Source organism: Salmo salar, chromosome 10, assembly GCF_965601325.2.
Source record: "Salmo salar chromosome 10, fSalSal1, whole genome shotgun sequence".
Lineage (NCBI taxonomy): Eukaryota > Metazoa > Chordata > Actinopteri > Salmoniformes > Salmonidae > Salmo > Salmo salar.
The window spans coordinates 114461921-114487730 of NC_138300.1; the positions used below are offsets into that span (position 1 = coordinate 114461921).

The window sequence follows — 25810 nt, forward strand, 5'->3', positions numbered from 1 at the left end:
GATAGTAAAATAGAGGAGGAGGAGTCAGGGGGCTAGAGGAGGACAGAGACAGATAGTAAAATAGAGGAGGAGTCAGGGGGCTAGAGGAGGACAGAGACAGATAGTAAAATAGAGGAGGAGTCAGGGGGCTAGAGGAGGACAGAGACAGATAGTAAAATAGAGGAGGAGTCAGGGGGCTAGAGGAGGACAGAGACAGATAGTAAAATAGAGGAGGAGTCAGGGGGCTAGAGGAGGACAGAGACAGATAGTAAAATAGAGGAGGAGTCAGGGGGCTAGAGGAGGACAGAGACAGATAGTAAAATAGAGGAGGAGGAGTCAGGGGGCTAGAGGAGGACAGAGACAGATAGTAAAATAGAGGAGGAGTCAGGGGGCTAGAGGAGGACAGAGACAGATAGTAAAATAGAGGAGGAGTCAGGGGGCTAGAGGAGGACAGAGACAGATAGTAAAATAGAGGAGGAGTCAGGGGGCTAGAGGAGGACAGAGACAGATAGTAAAATAGAGGAGGAGTCAGGGGGCTAGAGGAGGACAGAGACAGATAGTAAAATAGAGGAGGAGTCAGGGGGCTAGAGGAGGACAGAGACAGATAGTAAAATAGAGGAGGAGTCAGGGGGCTAGAGGGGGAAAGAGACAGATAGAAAGGGATGAAGGAAAGGAATTTGAAACATGCTGAGATTTTCCCTAAATGTCTACACTGAAGGGTTAGTTCCTACCTGGGGTGCCCTCAGAGCTCCTGACCCCCATGCTGCAGCAGCACTGAGCGATGCCGTAGTCTGTGATCTTAGCGATGGTCTCTGAGTCAGTTTTCAGGTTGAACAGCAGCACGTTGTGAGGCTTCAGGTCCCGGTAGATGATCATGGACGAGTGGAGATACCTGGCAATATGGAAGGGAGGTAAAGTGAGGAAACAGTGATGTACAATGTGTCTAAATTGAGAGTTCCTAATATAGATCATGAATTCAAATTGGTTTGTTTGGGTTTACTATAGACATACTTGTAAATAATTGAATATCATTGAACACTGTGTCTGACGCGTGTGCACGTTCTTGTGGGCATACACCTGTATGTAATGTGTGTATATACATGTATGCATGTGTCTACTGAGCGATTAACCTACCTGAGCCCATCGGCCACCTGCAGAGCAATCCTGTGCTGGAGCTTGCGGTTGAGGCTGCTGTTCTCGTGTTCGAACAGAGAGTCCAGGGACCCTCTGGGGGCTAACTCCATCACCAGGAGATGAGGGGCCGCCCCGGCAGCCAGCAGCCCCACCAGGCTGGGGTGGTGGAGACGACCCAACACCACCAACTCCTGGAAAGAGACCAACTTACAGTACTGCTTGTCTACCCTGAAGACAGTGGCACGCACGCACACACACACACACACACACACACACACACACACACACACACACACACACACCTGGCCTGACATCTCACATGAAATGGTTCCTCTGCTCTGTCGTTCGTTACATACTTCAGTCTGAGACCATCATTGAAGTGGTTTGTGGTGACGTCAAAATGAAGGTTGTTGTACTAAAAGTCATCAGTGATAGGATCATCTCTAACTGGAGCAAAGAGTCTGGATAGCCAGCAACTGCTTATCGGGTCCATTTCCAAGCAGTCAATTCAGGAAGTAACCTGAAATTCCTATTTCCCAAATTGACCCCAACCTCATAGCTGATGTACATTCTCCAAGACCATATTCGGAAAGTATTCAGACTCCTTGACTTTTTCCACATTTTGTTACGTTACAGCCTTATTCTAAAACATCTTAAATATTTTTTCCCCCTTATCTACACACAATACTCAGTATTCAGACCCTTGTTGAAGCACCTTTGGCAGCGATTACAGCCTCGAGTCTTCTTGGGTATGACGCTACAAGCTTGGCACACCTGTATTTGGGGACTTTCTCCCATTCTTCTCTGCAGATCCTCTCAAGCTCTGTCAGGTTGGATGGGGGGCGTCGCCGAACAACTATTTTCAGATCTCTCCATAGATGTTCGATCGGGTTCAAGTCCAGGCTCTGGCTGGCCATCTCAAGGACATTCAGAGACTTGTCCCAAAGCCACTCCTTCGTTGTCTTGGCTGTGTGCTTAGGGTTGTTGTCCTGTTGGAAGGTGAACCTTCCCTACCCCAGTCTGAGGTCCTGAGTGCTCTGGAGCGTCCCCACAGCATGATGCTGCCACCATCATGTTTCACCATAGGGATGGTGCCAGGTTCCCTCCAGATATGACGCTTGGTATTCAGGCCAAAGAGTTCTATCTTGCTTTCATCAGACCAGAGAATCTTGTTTCTCATGGTCTGAGAGTCCTTTAGATGCCTTAAGGCAAACTCCAAGTGGGCTGTCATGTGCCTTTTACTGAGTAGTGGCTTCCATCTGGCCACTCTACCATAAAGGCCTGATTGGTGGAGTGCTGCAGAGGCGGTTGTCCTTCTGGAAGGTTCTCCCATCTCCACAAAGGAACTCTAAAGCTTTGTCAAAGTGACCATCGGGTTCCTGGTCACCTCCCTGAACAAGGCCGTTTTCCCCCAATTTCTCAGTTTGGCCGGGTGGCCAGCTCTAGGAAGATTCTTGGTGGTTCCAAACATCTTCCATTTAAGAATGATGGAGGCCACTGTGTTCTTCTTCAATGCTGCAGACATTTTTTGGTACCCTTCCCCCCCAGATCTGTGCCTTGACACAATCCTGTTTTGGAGGTATACGTAAGGACAATTCCTTCAACCTCATGGCTTGGTTTTTGCTATGAAATTCACTGTCAACTGTGGAACTTCTTATAGACAGGTGTGTGCCTTTCCAAATCATGTCCAATCAATTGAATTTACCACGGGTGGACTGCGATCAAGTTGTAGAAACATCTCAAGGATGATCAATGGAAACAGGATGCAGCTGAGCTCAATTTCGAGTCTCATAGGAAAGGGTCATAGCCCCTGTTTTCGCTTTGTCATAATGGGGTATTGTGTTTAGATTGCTGAGGAATATGTTTTATTTAATTCATTTTAGAATAAGGCTGTAATGGAAAAAATGTGGAAAAAGTCAAGGGGTCTGAATACTTTCCAAAGCCTGTTTTTTTCCTCTATATCTCTCCGGGACCAGAAATGATCACTAAAACTTCCTGGGCCTGGAGCTATTCTCCAGCTATTCCTGCCCGACACTAAAACACCTGACGCAGATTATTAGATTACCTGTCGGAGTAGTCGGTGTATATAGAGATCAGAGGCATGCTTGTTGAAAATCTTCACTGCCACCTCTTCATTTTTGTAGATGCCTCGATAGACAGACCCAAAACCACCATCCCCTACAATCAGAAAATAAACAAATTTGTGTCATTGACACTGCAGCTGTTGAAAGAGACTACAGTCCAACTGATCTTTTTGAGCTTTTCAAGAGCTTTGTGATTTGCCTGTAAATGAAAAACACGATACAAATAAAATTATTATTGTAACTGACCCAGCAGGTTCTCCTTGGTAAGGTCCATCTCAAGCTCCTCGCTGTCAAGGATGATTCCAGCAGGCTGGTCACTGAGGATCAGGTCTGGAGCAATCTGAGAGATGGGCACTGTGCAGCGAGGGTCCTCCGGGTTTACCAAAAGGCAGTCTACAGGAGGGAGGGAGAATTGAAAGGAGAGAGATCAGGCATAAGTTAAAGGTCCAGTGGGATCAAAAACGTGATTTTCATGTGTTTTATATATATTACCTCACTATGACGTTGGTATAATACTGTGAAATTTAGAACATTTGAATAATGCCCTTTTAGGGCTCCCGAGTGGCGCAGCAGTCTAAGGCACTGCATCTCAGTGCTAGAGGTGTCACTACAGACCCTGGTTTGATTCCAGGCTGTATCACAATCGGCCGTGATTGGGAGTCCCATAGGGCGGCGCACAATTGGCCCAGCGTCTTCCAGGTTAGGGTTTGGCCGGGATAGGCCATCATTGTAAATAAGAATTTGTTCTTAATTAACTTGCCTAGTTAAATAAAGGTTAAATAAAAAAAATTGTGTAAGAACTGTTTGAAAAGACCGCCTGAAATTTCAGCCTGTTTTGGTGGGATGGAGTTTTGGCCTGCCTGGTGACATCACCCGACAGTAAATTAGTTAATAGACCAATAAGAAAGAGAGTTCCAAACCTCTCTGCCAATAACAGATAGTTTTCTGTTTTTCATCCCCACTCAGACCACTCTCAGACAGTCCTAGCAAAATTATTGCTTGTGAAATCGCTCTTTGCTAAGAAGCTATGTTTGTTAATTTTTTACCATTTTAATTGCAAAAAATCACAGTAAGGTAATTTGATATTGAGATAAAAACGGCTACATTAGACTTTTAAAAGGTATTGTTACATTAAAGTAGCTCTTTTCGTGTATCTCTCCCATGAATTTAAGAACATCCACAATTGCTTGTAGTGTTAGCAAATTGTTGTGATTTCTTTCAATTATGATATTCCAGAAACATGACTAACACAGGTATCGATTGTGTCAAATCCAAGCGTTAAAAGACATACCTTTATCTATGTGAGTGAAAAGGTCCTCCAGCAGTATCTTGCTCCACTCCTGTCCATCCTTGAAGCTGTACAGAGCCCATTTCTTCAGCAGGGTCTCTCCGTTGCCATGGATATCAGTGGTGAGGAGACCAGGGAACCACTCCTCCAAGAGAGAGTCAACATGGTCCACTACCTGACCCAGTAACACACGACCTGAGGAGTAACACAACCATCATCATCACCACCACCACCACGTCACCACGTCACCCAGTAACACACAGCCTCTGTACTGAGCTAAAGAGCTGCCGCTTTCAAGGAACAGGACGCCAATCCGGATGCTTATAAGAAATCCTGCTACGACCTCCGACAAGCCATCAAACAGGCAAAGCGTCAATGCAGCAGTAAGATTGAATCCTACTACACCGGCTCTGATGCTTGAAGGACGTGGCAGGGCTTACAAACTATCCCTCATTACAATGGGAAACCCAGCCGCGAGCTGCCCAGTGACGTGAGCCTACCAGATGAACTAAAAGGCCTTCTATGCTCGCTTCGATGCAAGCAACACTGAACCATGCATGAGAGCACCCGCTGTTCCAGACGACTGTGTGAGCTCACTCTCCATAGCCGACGTAAGACCTTTAAACAGGTTAACATTCACAAGGCTGGGGGACGGAATACCAGGACGTGTACTCAGAGCATGTGCTGACCAGGTGGCAGGTGTCTTCACTGACATTTTCAACCTATCCCTGAACCGATCTATAATACAAACTTGTTTCAAGCAGACCACCATAGTCTCTGTGCCCAAGAACGCCAAGGCAAGCTGCCTAAATGGCTATCGCCCCGTAGCACTCACATCTATAGCCATGGAATGCTTTGAAAGGCTGGTCATGGCTCACAACACCATCATCCCAGACACCCTGGACCCACTCCAATTCGCATACTACCCTAACAGATCCATAGATGACACAATCTCTATTGCACTCTACACTGTCCTCACCCACCTCGACAAAAGGAATATCTATGTAAGAATGCTGTTCATTTACTACAGCTCAGCACTCAACACCATAGTCCCCTCCAAGCTCTTCACCAAGCTCCCAGACCCTGGGACTGAACACCTCCCGCTGCAACTGAATCCTGGAATTCCTGACGGAACTCGTCCAGGGGGTGAGGGAAGGCAACAACACATCCGCCATGTTGACCATCAACACAGGGGTCCCTCAAAGGTGTGTGCTTAGTCCCCTCCTGTATTCCCTGTTCAACCACGACTGCGTGGCCGCTCACGACTTAAACACCATCATCAAGTTTGCTGAGGACACAACGACGATGAAGCAGCCTATAGGGAGAAGGTCAGAGACCTGGCAGTGTGTTGCCAGGACAACAACCTCTCCCTCAACATCAGCAAGACAAAAGAGCTGATCGTGGACTACATGAAACGGAGCGGTGGGACTGTAGTGTAGCGCGTCGAGAGCTTCAAGTTCCTCTGTGGCCACATCACTATGGAATTAACATGGTCCACACACACCCACAGTTGTCAAGAGGGCACGACAGCGCCTTTTCCCCCTCAGGAGGCTGAAAGGATTTGGAATGGGCCCTCAGATCCTCAAAAAGTTATACACTTGCTCAATTAATAGCATCTTGTCTGGCTGCATCACCACTTGATACAGCAACTGCAAGGCAACCGACCGCAAGGCACTACAGAGGGTAGTGACCTCTTTACCAGGCAGTGTCAGCGGAAGGCCCCCCAAAAATTCTAAGACTCCAGCCACCCAAGCCATACACTGTTCTCTCTGCTACCGCATGGCAAGCGGTACCAGTGCATCTTGAACCAACAGGACCCTGAACAGCTTCTACACCCAAGCCATCAGACTGCTAAACAAAACTGCTAAATAGCTAATCAAATGGGTACTCAGACTACCTGCATTGACCCTTGCACGGACTATGCACACACACTGGACTCTAACCACTAGAGGTCGACGGATTATGATTTTCCAACGCCGATACCGATTATTGGAGGACCAAAAAAAGCCGATGCCGATTATTCGGCCGATTTTTTTTACATTTATTTGTAATAATGACAATTACAACAATACTGAATGAACACTTATTTTAACTTAATATAATACATAAATACTATCAATTTAGCCTCAAATAAATACTGAAACATGTTCAATTTGGTTTAAATAATGCAAAAGCAAAGTGTTGGAGAAGAAAGTAAAAATGCAATATGTGCCATGTAAAAAAGCTAACGTTTATGTTCCTTGCTCAGAACATGAGAACATATGAAAGCTGGTGGTTCCTTTTAACATGAGTCTTCAATATTACCAGGTAAGAAGTTTTAGGTTGTGGTTATTATAGGAATTATAGGACTATTTCTCTCTATACGATTTGTATTTCATATACCTTTGACTATTGGATGTACTTATAGGCACTTTAGTATTGCCAGTGTAACAGTATAGCTTCCGTCCCTCTCCTCGCTCCTACCTGGGCTAAAACCAGGAACACATCGACAACAGCCACCCTCGAAGCAGCGTTACCCATGCAAAGCAAGGGGAACAACTACTCCAAGTCTCAGAGCGAGTGACGTTTGAAACGCTATTAGCGCGCACCCGGCTAACTAGCTAGCCATTTCACATTTGTTACACCAGCCTAATCTTGGGAGTTGATAGGCTTGAAGTCATAAACAGCGCAATGCTTGAAGAATTGCGATGGGCTGCTGGCAAAACGCACGAAAGTGCTGTTTGAATGAATGCTTACGAGCCTGCTGGTGCCTACCACCACTCAGTCAGACTGCTCTATCAAATATCAAATCATAGACTTAATTATAATATAATAAACACACAGAAATACGAGCCTTAGGTCATTAATATGGTCGAATCCGGAAACTAACATCTCGAAAACAAAACGTTTATTTTTTTCAGTGAAATACGGAACCGTTCCGTATTTTATCTAACGGGTGGCAGCCCTAAGTCTAAATATTCCTGTTACATTGCACAACCTTCAATGTCATAATTACGTACAATTCTGGCAAATTAGTTCGCAACGAGCCAGGCGGCCCAAACTGTTGCATAAACCCTGACTCTACGTGCAATGAACGTAAGAGAACTGATACAATTTCACCTGGTTAACCTGTTATGGCTAGGGGGCAGTATTTTCACGGCTGGATAAAAAACTTACCCGATTTAATCTGGTTACTACTCCTGCCCAGTAACTAGAATATGCATATAATTATTGGCTTTGGATAGAAAACACTCCAAAGTTTCTAAAACTGTTTGAATGGTGTCTGTGAGTATAACAGAACTCAAATGGCAGGTCAAAACCTGAGAGATTCCTTTACAGGAAGTGGCCTGTCTGACCATTTCTTGAACTTCTTTGCCATCTCTATCTTTTACAAAGGATCTCTGCTCTAACGTGACACTTCCTACGTCTTCCATGGGCGCTCAGAGCCCGGGAAAAACCTGAATGTCGTCATCCCAGCCCCAGGCTGAAACACATTATCGCCTTTCTCAAGTGGCCGATCAAGGGACTGTGGGCTTAGGTGCGTGCCCTGGCCGCCCCCGTCTTTGTGATTTTTCCTCTGTTTGCCAAAAAGGAGATTCCCGGTCGGAATATTATCGCTTTTTTACGAGATAAATTGCATAAAAATTGATTTTAAACAGCGGTTGACATGCTTCGAAGTACGGTAATGGAATATTTAGAATTTTTTTGTCACGAATTGCGCCATGCGCGCGACCCTGATTTACCATTTCGGATAGTGTCTGGGACGCACGAACAAAACGCCGCTATTCGGATATAACGATGGATTATTTTGGACCAAACCAACATTTGTTATTGAAGTAGCAGTCCTGGGAGTGCATTCTGACGAAGACAACAAAAGGTAATCAAACTTTTATAATAGTAAATCTGATTTTGGTGAAGGCTAAACTTGCCGGGTGTCTAAATAGCTAGCCCGTGATGGCTGGGCTATGTACTTAGAATATTGCAAAATGTGCTTTCACCAAAAAGCTATTTGAAAATCGGACATATCGAGTGCATAGAGGAGTTCTGTATCTATAATTCTTAAAATAATTGTTATGCTTTTTGTGAACGTTTATCGTGAGTAATTTAGTAAATTGTTAGCAAATTCCCCGGAAGTTTGCGGGGGGTATGCTAGTTCTGAACGTCACATGCTAATGTAAAAAGCTGTTTTTTTATATAAATATGAACTTGATTGAACAAAACATGCATGTATTGTATAACATAATGTCCTAGGTGTGTCATCTGATGAAGATCATCAAAGGTTAGTGCTGCATTTAGCTGTCTTCTGGGTTTTTGTGACATTATATGCTAGCTTGAAAAATGGGTGTCTGATTATTTCTGGCTTGGTACTCTGCTGACATAATCTAATGTTTTGCTTTCGCTGTAAAGCCTTTTTGAAATCGGACAGTCTGGTTAGATAAAGGAGAGTCTTGTCTTTAAAATGCTGTGAAATAGTCATATGTTTGAAAAATTGAAGTTTTTGTATTTTTGAGGAATTTGTAATTCGCGCCACGCCTATCATTGGATATTGGAGCAGGTGTTCCGCTAGCGGAACGTCTAGATGTAAGAGGTTAATATTCCCTGCTAATCTGGATTTCTTTTAGCTAAATATGCAGGTTTAAAAATATATACTTCTGTGTATTGATTTTAAGAAAGGCATTGATGTTTATGGTTAGGTACAGTCGTGCAACGATTGTGATTTTTTCGCAAATGCGCTTTTGTTAAATCACCCCCCGTTTGGCGAAGTTGGCTGTCTTTGTTAGGAAGAAATAGTATTCACACAGTTCGCAACGAGCCAGGCGGCCCAAACTGCTGCATATACCCTGACTCTGTTGCAGAGGTGACACATTTTCCCTAGTTAAAAGAAATTCATGTTAGCAGGCAATATTAACTAAATATGCAGGTTTAAAAATATATACTTGTGTATTGATTTTAAGAAAGACATTGATGTTTATGGTTAGGTACACGTTGGAGCAACGACAGTCCTTTTTCGCGAATGCGCACCGCATCGATTATGTGGAACGCAGGACAGGCTAGATAAACTAGTAATATCATCAACCATGTGTAGTTAACTAGTGATTATGACTGATTGATTGTTTTTTATAAGATAAGTTTAATGCTAGCTAGCAACTTACCTTGGCTTCTTACTGTATTCGCGTAACAGGCAGGCTCCTCGTGGAGTGCAATGTAAAGCAGGTGGTTAGAGCGTTGGACTAGTTAACCGTAAGGTTGCAAGATTGAATCCCCAAGCTGACAAGGTAAAAATCTGTCGTTCTGCCCCTGAACAAGGCAGTTAACCCACCGTTCCTAGGCCGTCATTGAAAATAAGAATGTGTTCTTAACTGACTTGCCTTGTTAAAAAATATTATATATATAAAAAAGAAAAATCATAAAAACATTTTTTTTATTTACATTTTTATATTTTATATATACGGTTCTATATTTTTTTTAAATCGGCAAATCGGTGGCCAAAAATACCGATTACCAATTGTTATGAAAACTTGAAATCGGCCCTAATTAAATCGGCCATTCCGATTAATCGGTCGACCTCTACTAACCACACCCCAACACGCACGCACACCCACATAAACACACACCACATACGCTACTGCTACTTTCTATTATCTATCCAGTTGCCTAGTGACATCACTCCTACCTATATGTACATAGCTACATCAATTACCTCATACCCCTGCACATTGACTCAGTACTGGTACTCCCTGTATACAGCCATGCTATTTTTTACTCGTTATTGTTATTCACTGTGTACTTATTCCTGTGTCACTATTTCAATCTATTTTAACTCTGCATTGTTGGAAAAGGATCCATAAGTAAGCATTTCACTGTTAGTCTACACCTGTTGTTTACGGAGCATGAGACAAACACAATTTGATTTGATAAATGCAACTTCGTAAGATAAAATGTTCCATTCTTATCATATCGTAATCATATTATTTGATTTGACAACCATCATCATCATCATCACCACCTCCAACTGATGATCTATTTCACTCTTTATTGCAATATATTATATTATACACACTTTATCAAACCGGGGGTTCTTAATTGTTTTTCAGCTCACAACCCAAATGATTAAATAAATGTATTTTTATTTTCCTTAAACTATTGTTGACAGCTTTTACATTTCAGTATGGATACCTTATTCACTAGGCTGTGGGGTAGTTCCAGTACCTTTGCGTGAGCAGGGCACAGTGATCTTGACGAAGCTGGCAGGGTTGTCCTCTACGTTGGCAGCCTCAACCAGACAGTAGGCCTCAGGAGACCAGCTCAGGTAGATGCCTCTCCTCCAGTAGATACGGTTCGGACGCAGCTCTCTCTCTGGACCAACATAACAACAATGGGGCTACTCAGAGCCATATTCATATTAATGTCACCTGTTAAATCCACTTCAATCAGTGTAGATGAAGGGGAGGAGACATGGATTGTGTATGTGTGCCCTTCAGAGGGTGAATGGGAAAGACACAAGATGTAAGTGTTTGTCACACCCAACAGTTTCCTGTGTGTATCAAGAATGGTCCACCACCCGAAGGACATGCAGCAAACTTGACATAACTGTGGGAAGCATTGGAGTTAACATGGGCCAGCATCCCTGTGGAACGCTTTTGACAACTTGTAGAGTCCAAGCCCAGACGAATTGAGGCAAAAGGGGGTGCAACTCAATATTAGGAATGTGTACACTCAGTTGATACAGTACTGATAGAATCAGTTTCCAGTAGCTTAGCTACATGTTCTAAAAAATACTATCCAGGAGATTCTGGACGTGGCTAAATTTCCAGCTAATGAAGTTTGGATGAAATGACAACAACCTAAGTAATTATCCCTTTAACGTCAGCATTAGTACCTCTGCCACAGAGCATGTAGGAGGAGACCTCAAGTAGGCGGTTGATCTGTCTCGACCAGTAGCCCATGGGGAAGTAGGGCATCTCATAGAGACGAACAATGACCTCAGAATTTTCACAGTGGGGCATCTCAATTACTGGCCGGTGTTTGGAGAGACTGTGAGGGAAGGACAAGACAATCAGCATGGTTTAGACTTGGCAAAGAGGTTTTGAGCCAATATGGCCGACAGTTTCCATTCAGTAGATACAGAATTCAGGAAACTGGTAGGCCATTTTAGCTCAAACAATACTAAAATCAACCAAATGGTGTGCCTCTTACCTGCTCGGCACTAGGAGCTGGTCCTCTCCGAAGGGCAGGGCGATCTGGAACTTCTCCAGCAGTTTAAAGTACTGGGTCAGGTGGTGCTTGGGGAAACACTTACTCTCAAATAGGAACCGCTCCACCATAGAGCGCTGGACTACGCCTTTGGGATTCTCCCAGAACCCAGAGCTTTTCAGAGACAGTTTCTACACAGAGAAAGAGAGAGAGGAGGAAGTGATTGAATGAGGTCATTGTGTGTGTGTGTGTCACAGGCGACTGGTGGCACCTTAATTGGGGAGGACCTGCTCATTGTAATGGCTGGAACAGCATAAATGGAATCACACACATCAAACGTGGTTTCCATGTGGATGATACCGTTCCATTCACTTCATTCCAGCCATTATTGTGTTCCACCCTCCCCTCATCAGCCTCGTGCAGTGTGTGTGTGTGTGTGTGTGTGTGTGTGTGTGTGTGTGTGTGTGTGTGTGTGTGTGTGTGTGTGTGTGTGTGTGTGTCTACCTACCTGTGAGATGATGTTGCAAAGCCACTGTGGGTCAATAAAGTAGAGTTCTCTGAGTTGGAGGGCCGGGTCGTCAAAGTGCAGAAGGACTCCTATAAACAGACATTGCCATTTAAGTACATCAAACAAATAATACCTGGCTGTGCTATGAACAGAAGACATACATATTGTGGCAGATGGCAGGGAGAGGTGAGGGGAGTGGTTATTGAAGGGAGATATCCACCCTGCACAGCCAGAAGAGGACTGGCCACCCCTCATAGCCTGGTTCCTCTCTAGGTTTCTTCCTAGGTTTTTGGCCTTTCTAGGGAGTTTTTCCTAGGGAGTTTTTCCTAGCCACCGTGCTTCTTTCACATGCTTTGCTTGCTGTTTGGGGTTTTAGGCTGGGTTTCTGTACAGCACTTTGAGAATATCAGCTGATGTACGAAGGGCTATATAAAAATAAATTTGATTTGATTTGAAATTTGATATCTTGCAGTCCGCTGGCTCCATCCCCGACGAGATATTGACCGACCAGGGCACCCCATTCCTGTCACAAATCATGAAGGATCTACGCAAACTAACCCAGTTGTGTACCTCAATGTATCACCCACAGACTGCTAAAGAAGGTGATGGAGGTGGACAGAAAGAATTGGGACCAGCTGCTACCCTACATGATGTTCTCGATCCGAGAAGTGCCCCAAGCTTCAACAGGATTCTCTCCCTTGAACTCCTGTACAGGAGATGACCCCGAGGACTGCTGGACGTAGCTAAAGAAGCCTAGGAACAACAACCGTCGCAACACCGAACCATGGTGGAGCACGTGGAAGACATGAGAGACCAGATGGCAACCCTGTGGCCCCTGGTACGGGAACACATGCTGGAGGCCTAAGCGTGGGTGTACAACAGAGGGGTACAACGAAGGGACTTCAGGCCAGGAGACAAAGTGTTGGTGTTGGTCTCCACCTCAGAATGTACGTTTTTGGCCCAATGGAATGGGCCATACGAAGTCCTTGAGAAGGTGGGTGAAGTTATCTATAGGGTCAGACAGCCGGGGACATAGATTACCATGTGAATTTGCTAAAGAAATGGAATGCACGTGATGTACTCTACTCTATTTCCCCGAAGAAGGCTACCACAGAGACCAAGCCGGCAGAGGTCCCACTGGGGGAGCAGCTGAGCCAAGCACAGCAGCAGGAGCTGAGGGAGTTGGTCGGCCGGAACCAGGATGTGTTCTCCAGTGAACCAGGACACACCGAACTGGTACAGCACAGCATCATCACCGAACCTGGGAAAAAGGTGAAGTTGAGACCCTACTGCATACCGGATGCAAGAAGAGAGGCTGTCAGGACCGAGGTAAAAACGATGTTGAAAGATGATATAATCGAAGAGTCGAATAGTGAGTGGTGCAGCCACATAGTGTTGGTGCCGTCTGGTTTCGGTACCAACACCATGGGGCTGCACCACTCACTATTTACTTCTGTAATGATTTTAGAAAGGTAAATTAAATCTCAAAGTTTGACGCCTACCCCATGCCCCGAATTAATCGAACGGCTAGGGACCGCCCGATTTATCAGCACGCTCGACCTGACGAAAGGTTATTGGCAGGTGCTCTTAGCTCCCAAGGCATGGGAGAAAACTGCTTTCGCCACCCCTGACGGGCTGTTCCATTACAAGAAGCTGCCCTTTGGGCTACATAAGGCCCCTGCCACCTTCCAGAGGTTGATGGACCGGATTCCCCTGTCCCCATCATGAGTACGCGGTGGCCTACATCGATGATATTGTGATCCATGGGAGCAAGTGGGAGACACATCTAAACCAGGTGAGCGCGGTACTGCAGGCCTTACTACAGGCGGGGCTAACAGCGAAACCAAAGAAATGTCGGCTGGGCCTGCGGGAGGCTGAGTACCTGGGGTACACGATCGGGAGGGGATGTGTCAAACCCCAGGTGAAGAAAGTAGAGGTGATTCGGGACTGGCCCCGCCCCCTCACCAAGTAGCAGGTAAGCACGTTTGTGGGGTTGACTAGTTAATACTGGAGATTTATTCCCCACTTTGCCTCCCTAGCCAGCCCCCTAACAGATCTGACCAGGAGCCGTCTGCCAACCCAGGTGAAGTGGACCGAGGAGACGGAGAAAGCCTTCCAGGACCTAAAGGAAGTACTGTGTTCTGGACCCGTGCTGGTGACCCTGGACTTCTCCAAACCACTGGTTTGATAGACCGATGCGTCTGTCCTATCACAGCTACAAGAAGGTGAGGAACATCCAGTCATGTACATTAGCCGGAAGCTGTTGCCGCGGGAACAAAGAAGAGTTATGAAAGTTATGAAGAGTATGAGAAGAGAGAGAAATATCTGTGATTACCTATTGTGACCTGGACTGTCTGATTAACCCCACTGTGTCCTGAACCGGTTTGGCTGAGGGCCTGAGTTTTAGGATTACCCATGGAGATCGGAACGGACAACAAGAACGGATTGTGGACTGTGAAAAGGTTGGTGAATTCCCCCCTTTTCCCCAGTGTGCAAAACCCCCTAATACCATTTGCATTCTAGTTGCGCTCCTTGTGCGTGTTTGGTTATTGAACTTGGTGATGTGGAAACCCCACACCCTTGAACCTGCTTCAATATAAACTCAGCAAAAAAAGAAATGTCCTCTCACTGTTAACTGCGTTTATTTTCAGCAAACTTAACGTTGTAAATATTTGGATTTACATAAGATTCAACAACTGAGACATGAACTGAACAAGTTCCACAGACATGTGAATAACAGAAATTGAATAATGGGTCCCTGAACAAAGGGGGGGTCAAAATCAAAAGTAACAGTCAGTATCTGGTGTGGCCACCGCAGCATTAAGTACTGCAGTGCATTTCCTCCTCATGGACTGCACCAGATTTGCCAGTTCTTGCGTGAGATGTTACCCCACTCTTCCACCAAGGCACCTGCAAGTTCCCGGACATTTCTGGGGGGAATGGCCCTAGCCCTCACCTTCTGATCCAACGGGTCCCAGACGTGCTCAATGAGATTGAGATCCGGGCTCTTCGCTGGCCATGGCAGAACACTGACATTCCTGTCTTGCAGGAAATCATGCACAGAACGAGTATTATGGCTGGTGGCATTGTCATGCTGGAGGGTCATGTCAGGATGAGTCTGCAGGAAGGGTACCACATGAGGGAGGAGGATGTCTTCCCTGTAACGCACAGCATTGATTGCCTGCACTGACAACAAGCTCAGTCCGATGATGCTGTGACACACCGGCTCACACCACGACGGACCCTCCACCTCCAAATCGATCCCGCTCCAGAGTACAGGCCTCGGTGTAACGCTCATTCCTTCGACGATAAATGCGAATCCGACCATCACCCCTGGTGAGACACAACCGCGCCTGGTCAGTGAAGAGCACTTTTTCCAGTCATGTCTGGTCCAGCGACAGTGGGTTTGTGCCCATAGGCGACGTTGTTTCCGGTGGTGTCTGGTGAGGACCTGCCTTACAACAGGCCTACAAGCCCTCAGTCCAGCCTCTCTCAGCCTATTGCGGACAGTCTGAGCACTGATGGAGGGATTGTGCGTTACTGGTGTAACTCGGGCAGTTGTTGTTGCCATCCTGTACCTGTCCAGCAGGTGTGATGTTCGGCTGTACTGATTCTGTGCAGGTGTTGTTACACGTGGTCTGCCATTGCGAGGACGATCAGCTGTCCGTCCTGTCTCCCTGTAGCGCTGTCTCAGGTGTCTCACAGTACAGACATTGCAATTTATTGCCGTGGCCACATCTGCAGTCCTCATGCCACCTTGCAGCATGCCTAAGGCACGTTCACGCAGATGAGCAGGGACCCTGGGTATCTTTCTTTTGGTGTTTTTCAGAGTCAGTAGAAAAGCATGGGAAACAGTGTTAAAACCCTTTACAAAGAAGATCTGTGAAGTTATTTGGATTTTTACAAATTATTTGAAAGACAGGGTCCTGAAAAAGGGATGTTTCTTTTTTTGCTGAGTTTATTTTCTACGTTCTCCTACGTTCTCCCACGTTGTGAGGACCATAGCACCAGCACAATGACGACCAGGGATTCCAACACATTAATGAAGAAACCAATTACACACACACACACACACACACACACACACACACACACACACACACACACACACACACACACACACACACACACACACACACACACACACACACACACACACACACACACACACACACACACACACCCCACTGACCGGCCTCGCTAAGGAAGTGAACAGCGTGGGGTAGTTCAGCCTCCTCCAGCTGTATCTGGCTCTCCTGGATGAGCTGTAGCAGGTATTGGTGTCTGAGCACGGGGAACTCCCCCGGCACCCTGGCCCTCTCCAGCAGCACCCTTCTCTCCAGCTCCAAATAGCTTTCTGGGACCAGCTGCCCCATCACCAGCTGCCCTTGGATCTGTGGAGAGCGGGAGTGAAAGGGGTGTGGAGGGTCACTAAAAGGTATAGTGGCTTTGCACACACAGTGCTGTGTATGGAACTTACTTTGACCAGTGAAATAAGTCAAAGGTACTAACAAAGCTGTCAAGGATTGGCCTTTTAGGCAAGCTAGAGCTTGGGATGATGGTATATGTGGAACATCAGTGGAAATTTTGGCTAGTCTAAATGACGTAAACATTAGGGCTAACAACACTAGCTACCTTGAAGCTGGCGACCTCCCTGGCGATGGCCTTGCGGAGTCTGCCGATGGCGTCCGAGTCCTCACACACCGCCACCATGTGGTAGTCCCGGATGGCAGGGAAGCCCTGGTGGTTGAGGAGCTCCTGGCGGATCTTATCCAGGCAAGCCTGCAGCTGGAAGTCCTCGCTCACGTCTGTGTGTGTCCCCACCAGGATGACTGGTGACAGGGGGGCCACCGCCTACACAGACAGATGGACAAACATGGTAAGATATAGCATTGTGGTGGAATAGTAAATGAAAGCATTCAAGATTACATTTTTGATTTATTAGGATCCCCATTTGCTGACGCCAATGGCGACAGCTAGTCTTACTGGGGTCCGACATATAACGAAAAAATACGTTACAGACAAAGTACTTAAATACAAGACAAAATATGTAAATACAATTTACATACGTTTAAAAACATTAACATATAGTGTGTGTGTGTGTGTGCATCTATCAGTTACACATACATGTCAGTACATACACACAAGATTCAAAAGGCACTCGCACATCTGAGCAATCTTGTTACAGGTGCATGGCAACAGTTGAAACAGGATGAATGAAAAAAGGAAACCGCACACTGTTCTTGATAGTATCACTGATATTTAATAAGCTTACGTATCGGCCTAACGGCCGTTAGGCCGATACGTAAGCTTATTAAATATCAGTGATACTATCAAGAACAGTGTGCGGTTTCCTTTTTTCAGTACATACACACAACAAATAGGTCACATGGGAGAGAGGTGTTGTGCAATGAGGTGTTGCATTGTGTCTTTTGAAACCAGGTTTGCTCTTCACTTGCGCTATATAAGATGGGTGTTCCATGCACCCATGGCGCTGTATAATACTGTACGTTTCCTTGAATTTGTTTTGGACCTGGGGACTGTGAAAAGACCCCTGGTGGCATGTCTGATGGGATAAGTCTGTGTGTCAGTGCGGTGTGTAACTTGACTATGCAAATTATTTGGAATTTCTAACACAATGTTTCTTATAAAAACATGAAGTGACGCAGTCAGTCTTTTCTGAACTCTTAGCCCGAGAGACTGGTATGCGTAGTATTAATACTATCCCTGTGATTACAAGACTTGCCGCTCTGTTCTGGGCCAGCTGTAGCTTAACTATGTCTTTCTTTGCACTACTTGACCATATGACTGGACAATAATCAAGATAACATAAAACTAAAGCCTGCAGGACGTGCTTTGTGGAGTGTGGTGTCAAGAAAGCAGAGCATCTCTTTATTTACGGACAGACCTCTCCCTATCTTCACAACCATTGAATCTATATGTTTTGACCATGACTGTTCAGAATCTAAAGGTAACACCCAAGTAATTTAGTCTCCTCAACGTGTTCAACAGCCACACCATTCATTAGGAGATTCAGCTGAGGTCTAGAACTTAGGGAATGATTTGTACCAAATACAATGCTCTTAGTTTTAGAGATGTTCAGGACCAGTTTATTACTGGCCACCCATTCCAAAACAGACTGCAACTTTTTGTTAAGGGTTTCAGTGACTTCATTAGCTGTGGTTGCTGATGCGTAAATTTTACATTTAAGTCATTTAGCAGACGCTCTTATCCAGAGCGACTTACAAATTGGTGCATTCACCTTATAATATCCAGTGGAACAACCACTTTACAATAGTGCATCTAAATCTTTTAAGGGGGGGTTAGAAGGATTACTTTATCCTATCCCAGGTATTCCTTAAAGAGGTGGGGTTTCAGGTGTCTCCGGAAGGTGGTGATTGACTCCGCTGTCCTGGCGTTGAATCATCAGCAAACATGGACACACATGCTTTGTTAAATGCCAGTGGCAGGTCATTGGTAAAAATAGAAAAGAGAGGAGGGCCTAGAGAGGTGTCTTGCGGTACACCACACTTGACATGTTTGACAGAGAAGCTCCCATTAAAGAAAACCCTCTGAGTGCTATTAGATAGAGAGCTCTGAATCCACAATATGGCAGAGGTTGAAAAGACATACGTTTTCTCAACAACAGGTTATGTATGTTTAATGGTATCAAAGGCTGCACTGAAATCTAACAGTACAGCTCCCAATATCTATTTATTATCAATTTCTTTCAACCAATCATCAGTAATTTGTGTCAGTGCATTACGTGAGTGCTTATCTCTATAAGCATTCTGAAAGTCTTGTTAATTTGTTTACAGAGTAGTAGCATTGTATTTGGTCAAACACCATTTTTTACAACAGTTTGCTAAGAGCTGGCAGCAAGCTGATAGGTCTGCTGTTAGAAACATTAAATGCTGCTTTACCACTCTTGAGTAGCAGAATGACTGACATTCCTCTAGGCTCAGATTAACCTGTCTGGGCTAGGGGGCAGTATTTTCACGGCCGGATGAAAAACGTACCCAATTAAAACAGGTTACTACTCTGGCCCAGAAACGAGAATATGCATATTATAAGTAGATTTGGATAGAAACACTCTGAAGTTTCTAAAACTGTTTGAATGGTGTCTGTGAGTATAACAGAACTCATATGGCAGGCAAAAACCGGAGAAAAATTCAAGCAGGAAGTGAAAAGTCTGAGAATTGTAGTTCTTTTGATTCTCTATCGAAGCTCCAGTGTCTGTGGGGTGACGTTGCACTTCCTAAGGCTTCCATTGGCTGTCTAAAGCCTTCAGAAAGTGTTTTGAGCATTTTCCTGTCACTGGGCAGAGTATAGGAGCTCAGTTACTGAGTGGTCTGCCTGGCAACAAAGGGATTGGATATGCTCGGTCCCGCAAGCGCGCCCCTCCTTCTTTTTCTTCTTGAATGAATATGCTATTGTCCGGTTGGAATATTATCGCAATTTTACGTTAAAAATACCATAAAGATTGATTTTAAACAGCGTTTGACATGCTTCTAAGTACGGTAATGAAACATTTTGACTTTTCGTCTCTCGTTATGCCTTTGGATAAGTGATCTGTACGCATGAACAAAACTGAGGTATTTGGACATAAATATGGATTAGTTGGAACAAAAACAAAATTTCTTGTGGAAGTAGTAGTCCTGGGAGTGCATTCTGACGAAGATCACCGAAGGTAATACAATATTTCTAATACTAATTCTGAGTTTAGGTTGCCCCGAATTTGGCGGGTGTCTGAATAGCTCGCCGTGATGGCTGAGCTATGTACTCAGAATATTGAAAAATGTGCTTTCTCCGTAAAGCTATTTTAAAATCTGACACAGCGGTTGCATAAAGGAGTAGTCTATCTATAATTCTTAAAATAATTGTTATGTATTTTGTCAACGTTTATGATGAGTATTTTTGTAAATTGATGTGCACATTCACCAGACGTTTTGGTGGGAATACATTTTCTGAATATCATGCGCCAATGTAAAATGATGTTTTTGGATATAAATATGAACTTTATCGAACAAAACATACATGTATTGTGTAACATAATGTCCTAGGAGTGTCATCTGATGAAGATCGTCAAAGGTTAGTGCTTCATTTTGCTGTGTTTTGGGTTTTATTGACACATGTCCTTGCTTGGAAAATGGCTGTGTGATTATTTTTGTCAATGTACTCTCCTAACATAATCTAATGTTTTGCTTTCGCTGAAAAGCCTTTTGGAAATCGGACAATGTGGTTAGATTAACCTGTTATGGCTAGGGGGCAGTATTTTCACGGCCGGATAAAAAACGTACCCAATTTAATCAGATTATTACTCCTGCCCAGAAACTAGAATATGCATATAATTATTAGCTTTGGCTAGAAAACACTCCAAAGTTTCTAAAACTGTTTGAATGGTGTCTGTGAGTATAACAGAACTAATTTGGCAGGCCAAAACCTGAGAAGATTCTGTACAGGAAGTACCCTGTCTGACCATTTCTTGGCCTTCTTGATTATCTCTATCCAATACAGCGGATCTCTGCTGTTACGTGACACTTCCTACGGCTCCCATGGGCTCTCAGAAGGTGGCAAAAAGCTGAATGATATCGAGGCAGCCCCTGGCTGAAAAACATTAGCGCGTTTGGATAGTGGCCAGTCACAGTACTATGAGACTCAGGCTCGTGCACGAGGGGATCCCATGCTTTTATTTTCTCTCTCTTTTGTACGTAAACACGCTTTCCCGGTCGGAATATTATCGCTTTTTTACGAGAAAAATGGCATAAAAATTGATTTTAAACAGCGGTTGACATGCTTCGAAGTACGGTAATGGAATATTTAGAATTTTTTGGTCACGAAATGCGTCGTGCGCGTGACCCTTATTTACACTTCGGATAGTGTCTTGAACGCACGAACAAAACGCCGCTATTTGGATATAACTATGGATTATTTTGAACCAAACCAACATTTGTTATTGAAGTAGCAGTCCTGGGAGTGCATTCTGACGAAGAACACCAAAAGGTAATCAAACTTTTCTAATAGTAAATCGGAGTTTGGTCAGGGCTAAACTTGGTGGGTGTCTAAATAGCTAGCCATGATGGCTGGGCTATCTACTCAGAATATTGCAAAATGTGCTTTCACCGAAAAGCTATTTTAAAATTGGACACCTCGATTGCACAAAGGAGTTCTGTATCTATAATTCTTAAAATAATTGTTATGTTTTTTGTGAACGTTTATCGTGAGTAATTTAGTAAATTCACCGGAGGTTTGCGGGGGGTATGCTAGTTCTGAACGTCACATGCTAATGTAAAAAGCTGGTTTTTGATATAAATATGAACTTAATTGAACAAAACATGCATGTATTGTATAACATAATGTCCTAGGTGTGTCATAATGTCCTAGGTGTGTCATCTGATGAAGATCATCAAAGGTTAGTGCTGCATTTAGCTGTGGTTTTGTTTTTTGTGACATTATATGCTAGCTTGAATAATGGGTGTCTGATTATTTCTGGCTGGGTACTCTGCTGACATAATCTAATGTTTTGCTTTCGCTGTAAAGCCTTTTTGAAATCGGACTGTGTGGTTAGATAAAGGAGAGTCTTGTCTTTAAAATGCTGTAAAATAGTCAGATGTTTGAAAAATTGAAGTTTTTGTATTTTTGAGGAATTTGTAATTCGCGCCACGCCTATCATTGGATATTGGAGCAGGTGTTCCGCTAGCGGAACGTCTAGATGTAAGAGGTTAACGAGAAGTGTATCTTTAAAATGGTGTAAAATAGTCGTATGTTTGAGAAAGTTGAATTATGACATTTTGTTGTTTTAGAATTTTCCGCCCTGATATTTCACTGGCTGTGTCCCGCAGGTGGGACGCTGGCATTCCCACCTAGCCCATAGAAGTTAATGCAACCGCTGTGTCAGATTTTAAAATAGCTTTACGGCGAAAGCACATTTTTCAATATTCTGAGTACAGAGCTCAGCCATCAAAGCAAGCTATACAGTTACCCGCCAAGTTCTGGAGTCAACTAAACTCAAAATTAGTATTATAAATCTTCACTTACCTTTGCTGATCTTCGTCGGAATGCACTCCCAGGACTCCCACTTCCACAAGAAATGTTCTTTTTGTTCGAAAAACTCCATATTTATGTCCAAATACCTCCGTTTTGTTCGCTCGTTCAGATCACTAATCCAAAGGCATAACGCGCGAGCGCAAAACCAGAGACGAAAAGTCAAATAGTTCCATTACCGTTCGTAGAAACATGTCAAACGATGTTTACAATCAACCCTTAGGGTCTTTTTAACATACATCTTCGATAATATTCCAACCGGACAATAGCGTATTCATTACAGAGGAAAAAGAAGGAGCGGCGCGCCTGCATGAGTGCGCAGTAAACAACTCGTTGGTCCCAGGCTTGAGTCAGCTCCTATTCTCTGCCCAGTAACAGTAGAAGCATAAAACAAGGTTCTAAAGACTGTTGACATCTAGTGGAAGCCTTAGGAAGTGCAAAATGACCCCACAGACACTGTAGTTTGAATAGGGATTAGATAGAAAAACTACAAGTCACATCCTGGTTGGATTTTTTCTCAGGTTTTTGCCTGCCATATGAGTTCTGTTATACTCACAGACATCATTCAAACAGTTGTAGAAACTTCAGAGTGTTTTCTGTCCAAATCTACTAATAATATGCATATCCTACCTTCTGGGCCCGAGTAGCAGGCAGTTTAATTTGGGCACGTTATTCATCTGAATTTCTGAATTCTGCCCCCTGCCACCAAGAAGTTAAGGAGAAGTGTATCTATAATTCTTTCAATAACTGTTGTAAATTTTATCAACGTTTATGATGAGTATTTTCGTAAATTGATGTGCTCATTCACCGGAGGTTTTGGAGGGAATACATTTTCTGAACATCACGCGCCAATGTAAAATGGGGTTTATGGATATAAATATGAACTTTATGGAACAAAACATACATGTATTTTGTAACATTGAGTCCTGGGAGTGTCATCTGATGAAGATCATCAAAGGTTAGTGATTAATTTTAGCTGTATTTCTGGTTTTTGTGACGCCTCTCCTTGCTTGGAAAATGGCTGTGTGGTTTCTCTTGTTTGGGCGCTGTCCTAACATAATCTAATGTTATGCTTTCGCCGTAAAGCCTTTTTGAAATTGGACACTGTGGTTGGATTAAGGAGAATCTTATCTTTAAAATGGTGTATAATACTTGTATGTTTGAGAAATTTGCATCCCACATGTTCCAGAGAGGTTTTAACAGGTGCATGTTTATCAATAATTGGAAGAAGCAAATTCATAAATTAATAAATGTGCAGCGTCAGCATGCTCCTTATTAATCACATCAGACCAACAAATATTTTTTAACATCATCCACATAAGAGAGTCGCAGAAAAATATTTTAAATGATCTCTTATACACTATTTTAGGACCAGCTTTTGGAACGTTGGCTTCCTGGATATAGCCACTATACTGTGATCACTGCATGGGTACGGATACAGCTTTAGAACACAGTTCTACAGTACTAGTAAAAATGTGATCAATACATGTGGATGATCTTGTTCCAGTGGTGTTTGTAAACACCCTGGTAGGTTGATTAATAACCTGAACCAGATTACAGGCACTGGTTACAGTGAGAAGCTTCCTCTTGAGCAGACAGCTTGATGAAAACCATTCAATATTTAGGTCCCCCAAAAAGTAGACCTCTCTGTTTACATCACATACACTATCAAGCATTTCACACATTATTTAGATACTGACAGTTAGCACTTGGTTGCCTATAGCAAGAAAAGGCTTTAGATGTGCCAGGTGAACCTGCAACCACAACACTTCAATAACACTTGACTTAAGATCTTCTCTAAGCATTACAGCGATATGGCTCTGAATATATACAGCAACCCCTCCACCATAAGCATTCCTGTCTCTTCTATAGATGTTACATCCTTGTACTGTATCTCAGAAAACGCTAATATATGAATACGATCTGATAGCAAGTTACTGATTTCAACCTTATTTCTAAGGCTACATATATTAATATGGGCTATTTTCAGCCCTTTCCTGGGTAGCTTATCTGAGATAGACATAATATGAAAAAGAGCAAACAACGCAAAAGATTTTAAAAATATACATTCAACAGTCCATTAATCAATTGGTGTGTTTGTGTGTGCCGCAGGGTTGAAGCTATGAACCCAAAGGCTTGGCTCTCTCATCCCTTCCAGGCTTTTGTGAGGGAGGGAGGGTGGACAATGAGCCTGTCATAGCGGATGTAAGCAGTGTCCCCATGTGCTCTTACAGCTTTCATGGCTGGGATAATTAATTTCCTCTTCTGGCACACAGCTTCAGGATAGTCCTCGTTGAGGAAGATATACATTCCTCTCAAGTTGTTGGCTCTTTGCAGAACAGCTATCAGGTCCTTGAACCTCAGGAACTTGACCACTATCGGTCTGGACCTGTCACCTGGGATGGTGGTGGGTGTTCTAGTCCTGTTGGCGCACTCCACCTCATTCTTCCAATGGTCCATCTTCAGTTTCTCTGAGATCATTTCCCTCACTTTGTCCTCAGACTCTGTCCAGGTCTCGTGGAGATTCTGCAATTCCGTCCACAACCATGTAGTTCCGCCTTGACTGTCCCTCTATATAGTCAGCTTTTTTTCATTATTATTATGCATTCACATACAGAACTGATGTCCTCTCTCAATGACTTACAGATTGCTGTCATCTTGCCGTTCTCCTGTCTAAACTCATCGAGCTGACCGTGGGAGAAATGCAAACTGTTCTTTAGGTCCTGGACCTCTTGTCAATTCTTTCATTAGTTTATTAGTCCACAGCGGTACCAGAGCGCCAAGTCTAGGTCCAAGAGGCTTCTAAACTGCTTATACCCCCAAGACATAAGACTCCTGAACATCTAATCAAATGGCTACCCAGACTATTTGCATTGCATCCCCCCAACAGACCAGCATTTCACTGTTGGTCTACACCTGTTGTATTCAGCACATCTGACAATTTGGTTTGATTTTGTATTTGCACAAAACACTTCAAGCTATTTTGTTGTTGTTGTAACAACTGCTTGTAGAACATTTTTTGTTCATTTAAAAGAGCCTTCATCTGTGATAGAGACACCACAGTCCTCAACAGTACTCCTACCGGCTTTGGTCTAGGTCACGCTGTTACTCCTAGTTCCAGACAGGGCAGGTCACAGAGAAGATTGAAAACAACAACATCAACAACAAGCAGCAGGGGTCTAGACAGCCACAAGCCCGGGACAATCCGCAGTCCCAGCCACAATTGCTAACCGCGTCGTGGGCTGCGTTCAAGCCCTCAAGAAAACCCTGCTAGCATGATAGGCCAAAACAGCTCCTCAGACGCGGTCAGCAGGATCACTGGACAGATAGTAGCGGTCCCAGAAACTGATGCCAACCACGTTGCAGGATCCAAACGTAAAAGGTAGCTAGCTAGTCACCAAACTTTTAAAATAGACTTTCAAAACTTTCAAAAACAACAAACTTTCCAAAACAACAAACCCAGCTATCACTCGTTCAACAGGAAGTGATGACATGAGACATTCATTATGAAATTGTATTCTTTAAAATACAGTGAACATTTGATTGAGCCTATCTGGAGTGACAGATGGGTGGGTTTGCTTTGCACTTTAGGGTTTATTC

General features: G+C 44.0%; 1 protein-coding gene across 5 annotated transcripts in view; it reads right to left on the bottom strand.

The window, feature by feature from the left end:
• lrrk2 (leucine-rich repeat kinase 2) overlaps positions 1 to 25810 on the bottom strand; it is a 75899-nt gene that overhangs the window by 11524 nt on the left and 38565 nt on the right. For all 5 annotated transcript variants that reach the window (XM_014125703.3, XM_082957398.1, XM_014125702.3 and 2 more), the window contains exons 31-41: positions 16802 to 17020; positions 16359 to 16560; positions 12167 to 12255; positions 11662 to 11849; positions 11345 to 11499; positions 10675 to 10821; positions 4489 to 4680; positions 3444 to 3590; positions 3179 to 3291; positions 1114 to 1304; positions 711 to 871 (exon numbers count right to left, since the gene is read on the bottom strand). In XM_014125703.3, coding sequence (XP_013981178.3) covers positions 711 to 871; positions 1114 to 1304; positions 3179 to 3291; positions 3444 to 3590; positions 4489 to 4680; positions 10675 to 10821; positions 11345 to 11499; positions 11662 to 11849; positions 12167 to 12255; positions 16359 to 16560; positions 16802 to 17020 — 1804 coding nt within the window. The remainder of the gene's footprint in view (positions 1 to 710; positions 872 to 1113; positions 1305 to 3178; positions 3292 to 3443; positions 3591 to 4488; positions 4681 to 10674; positions 10822 to 11344; positions 11500 to 11661; positions 11850 to 12166; positions 12256 to 16358; positions 16561 to 16801; positions 17021 to 25810) is intronic.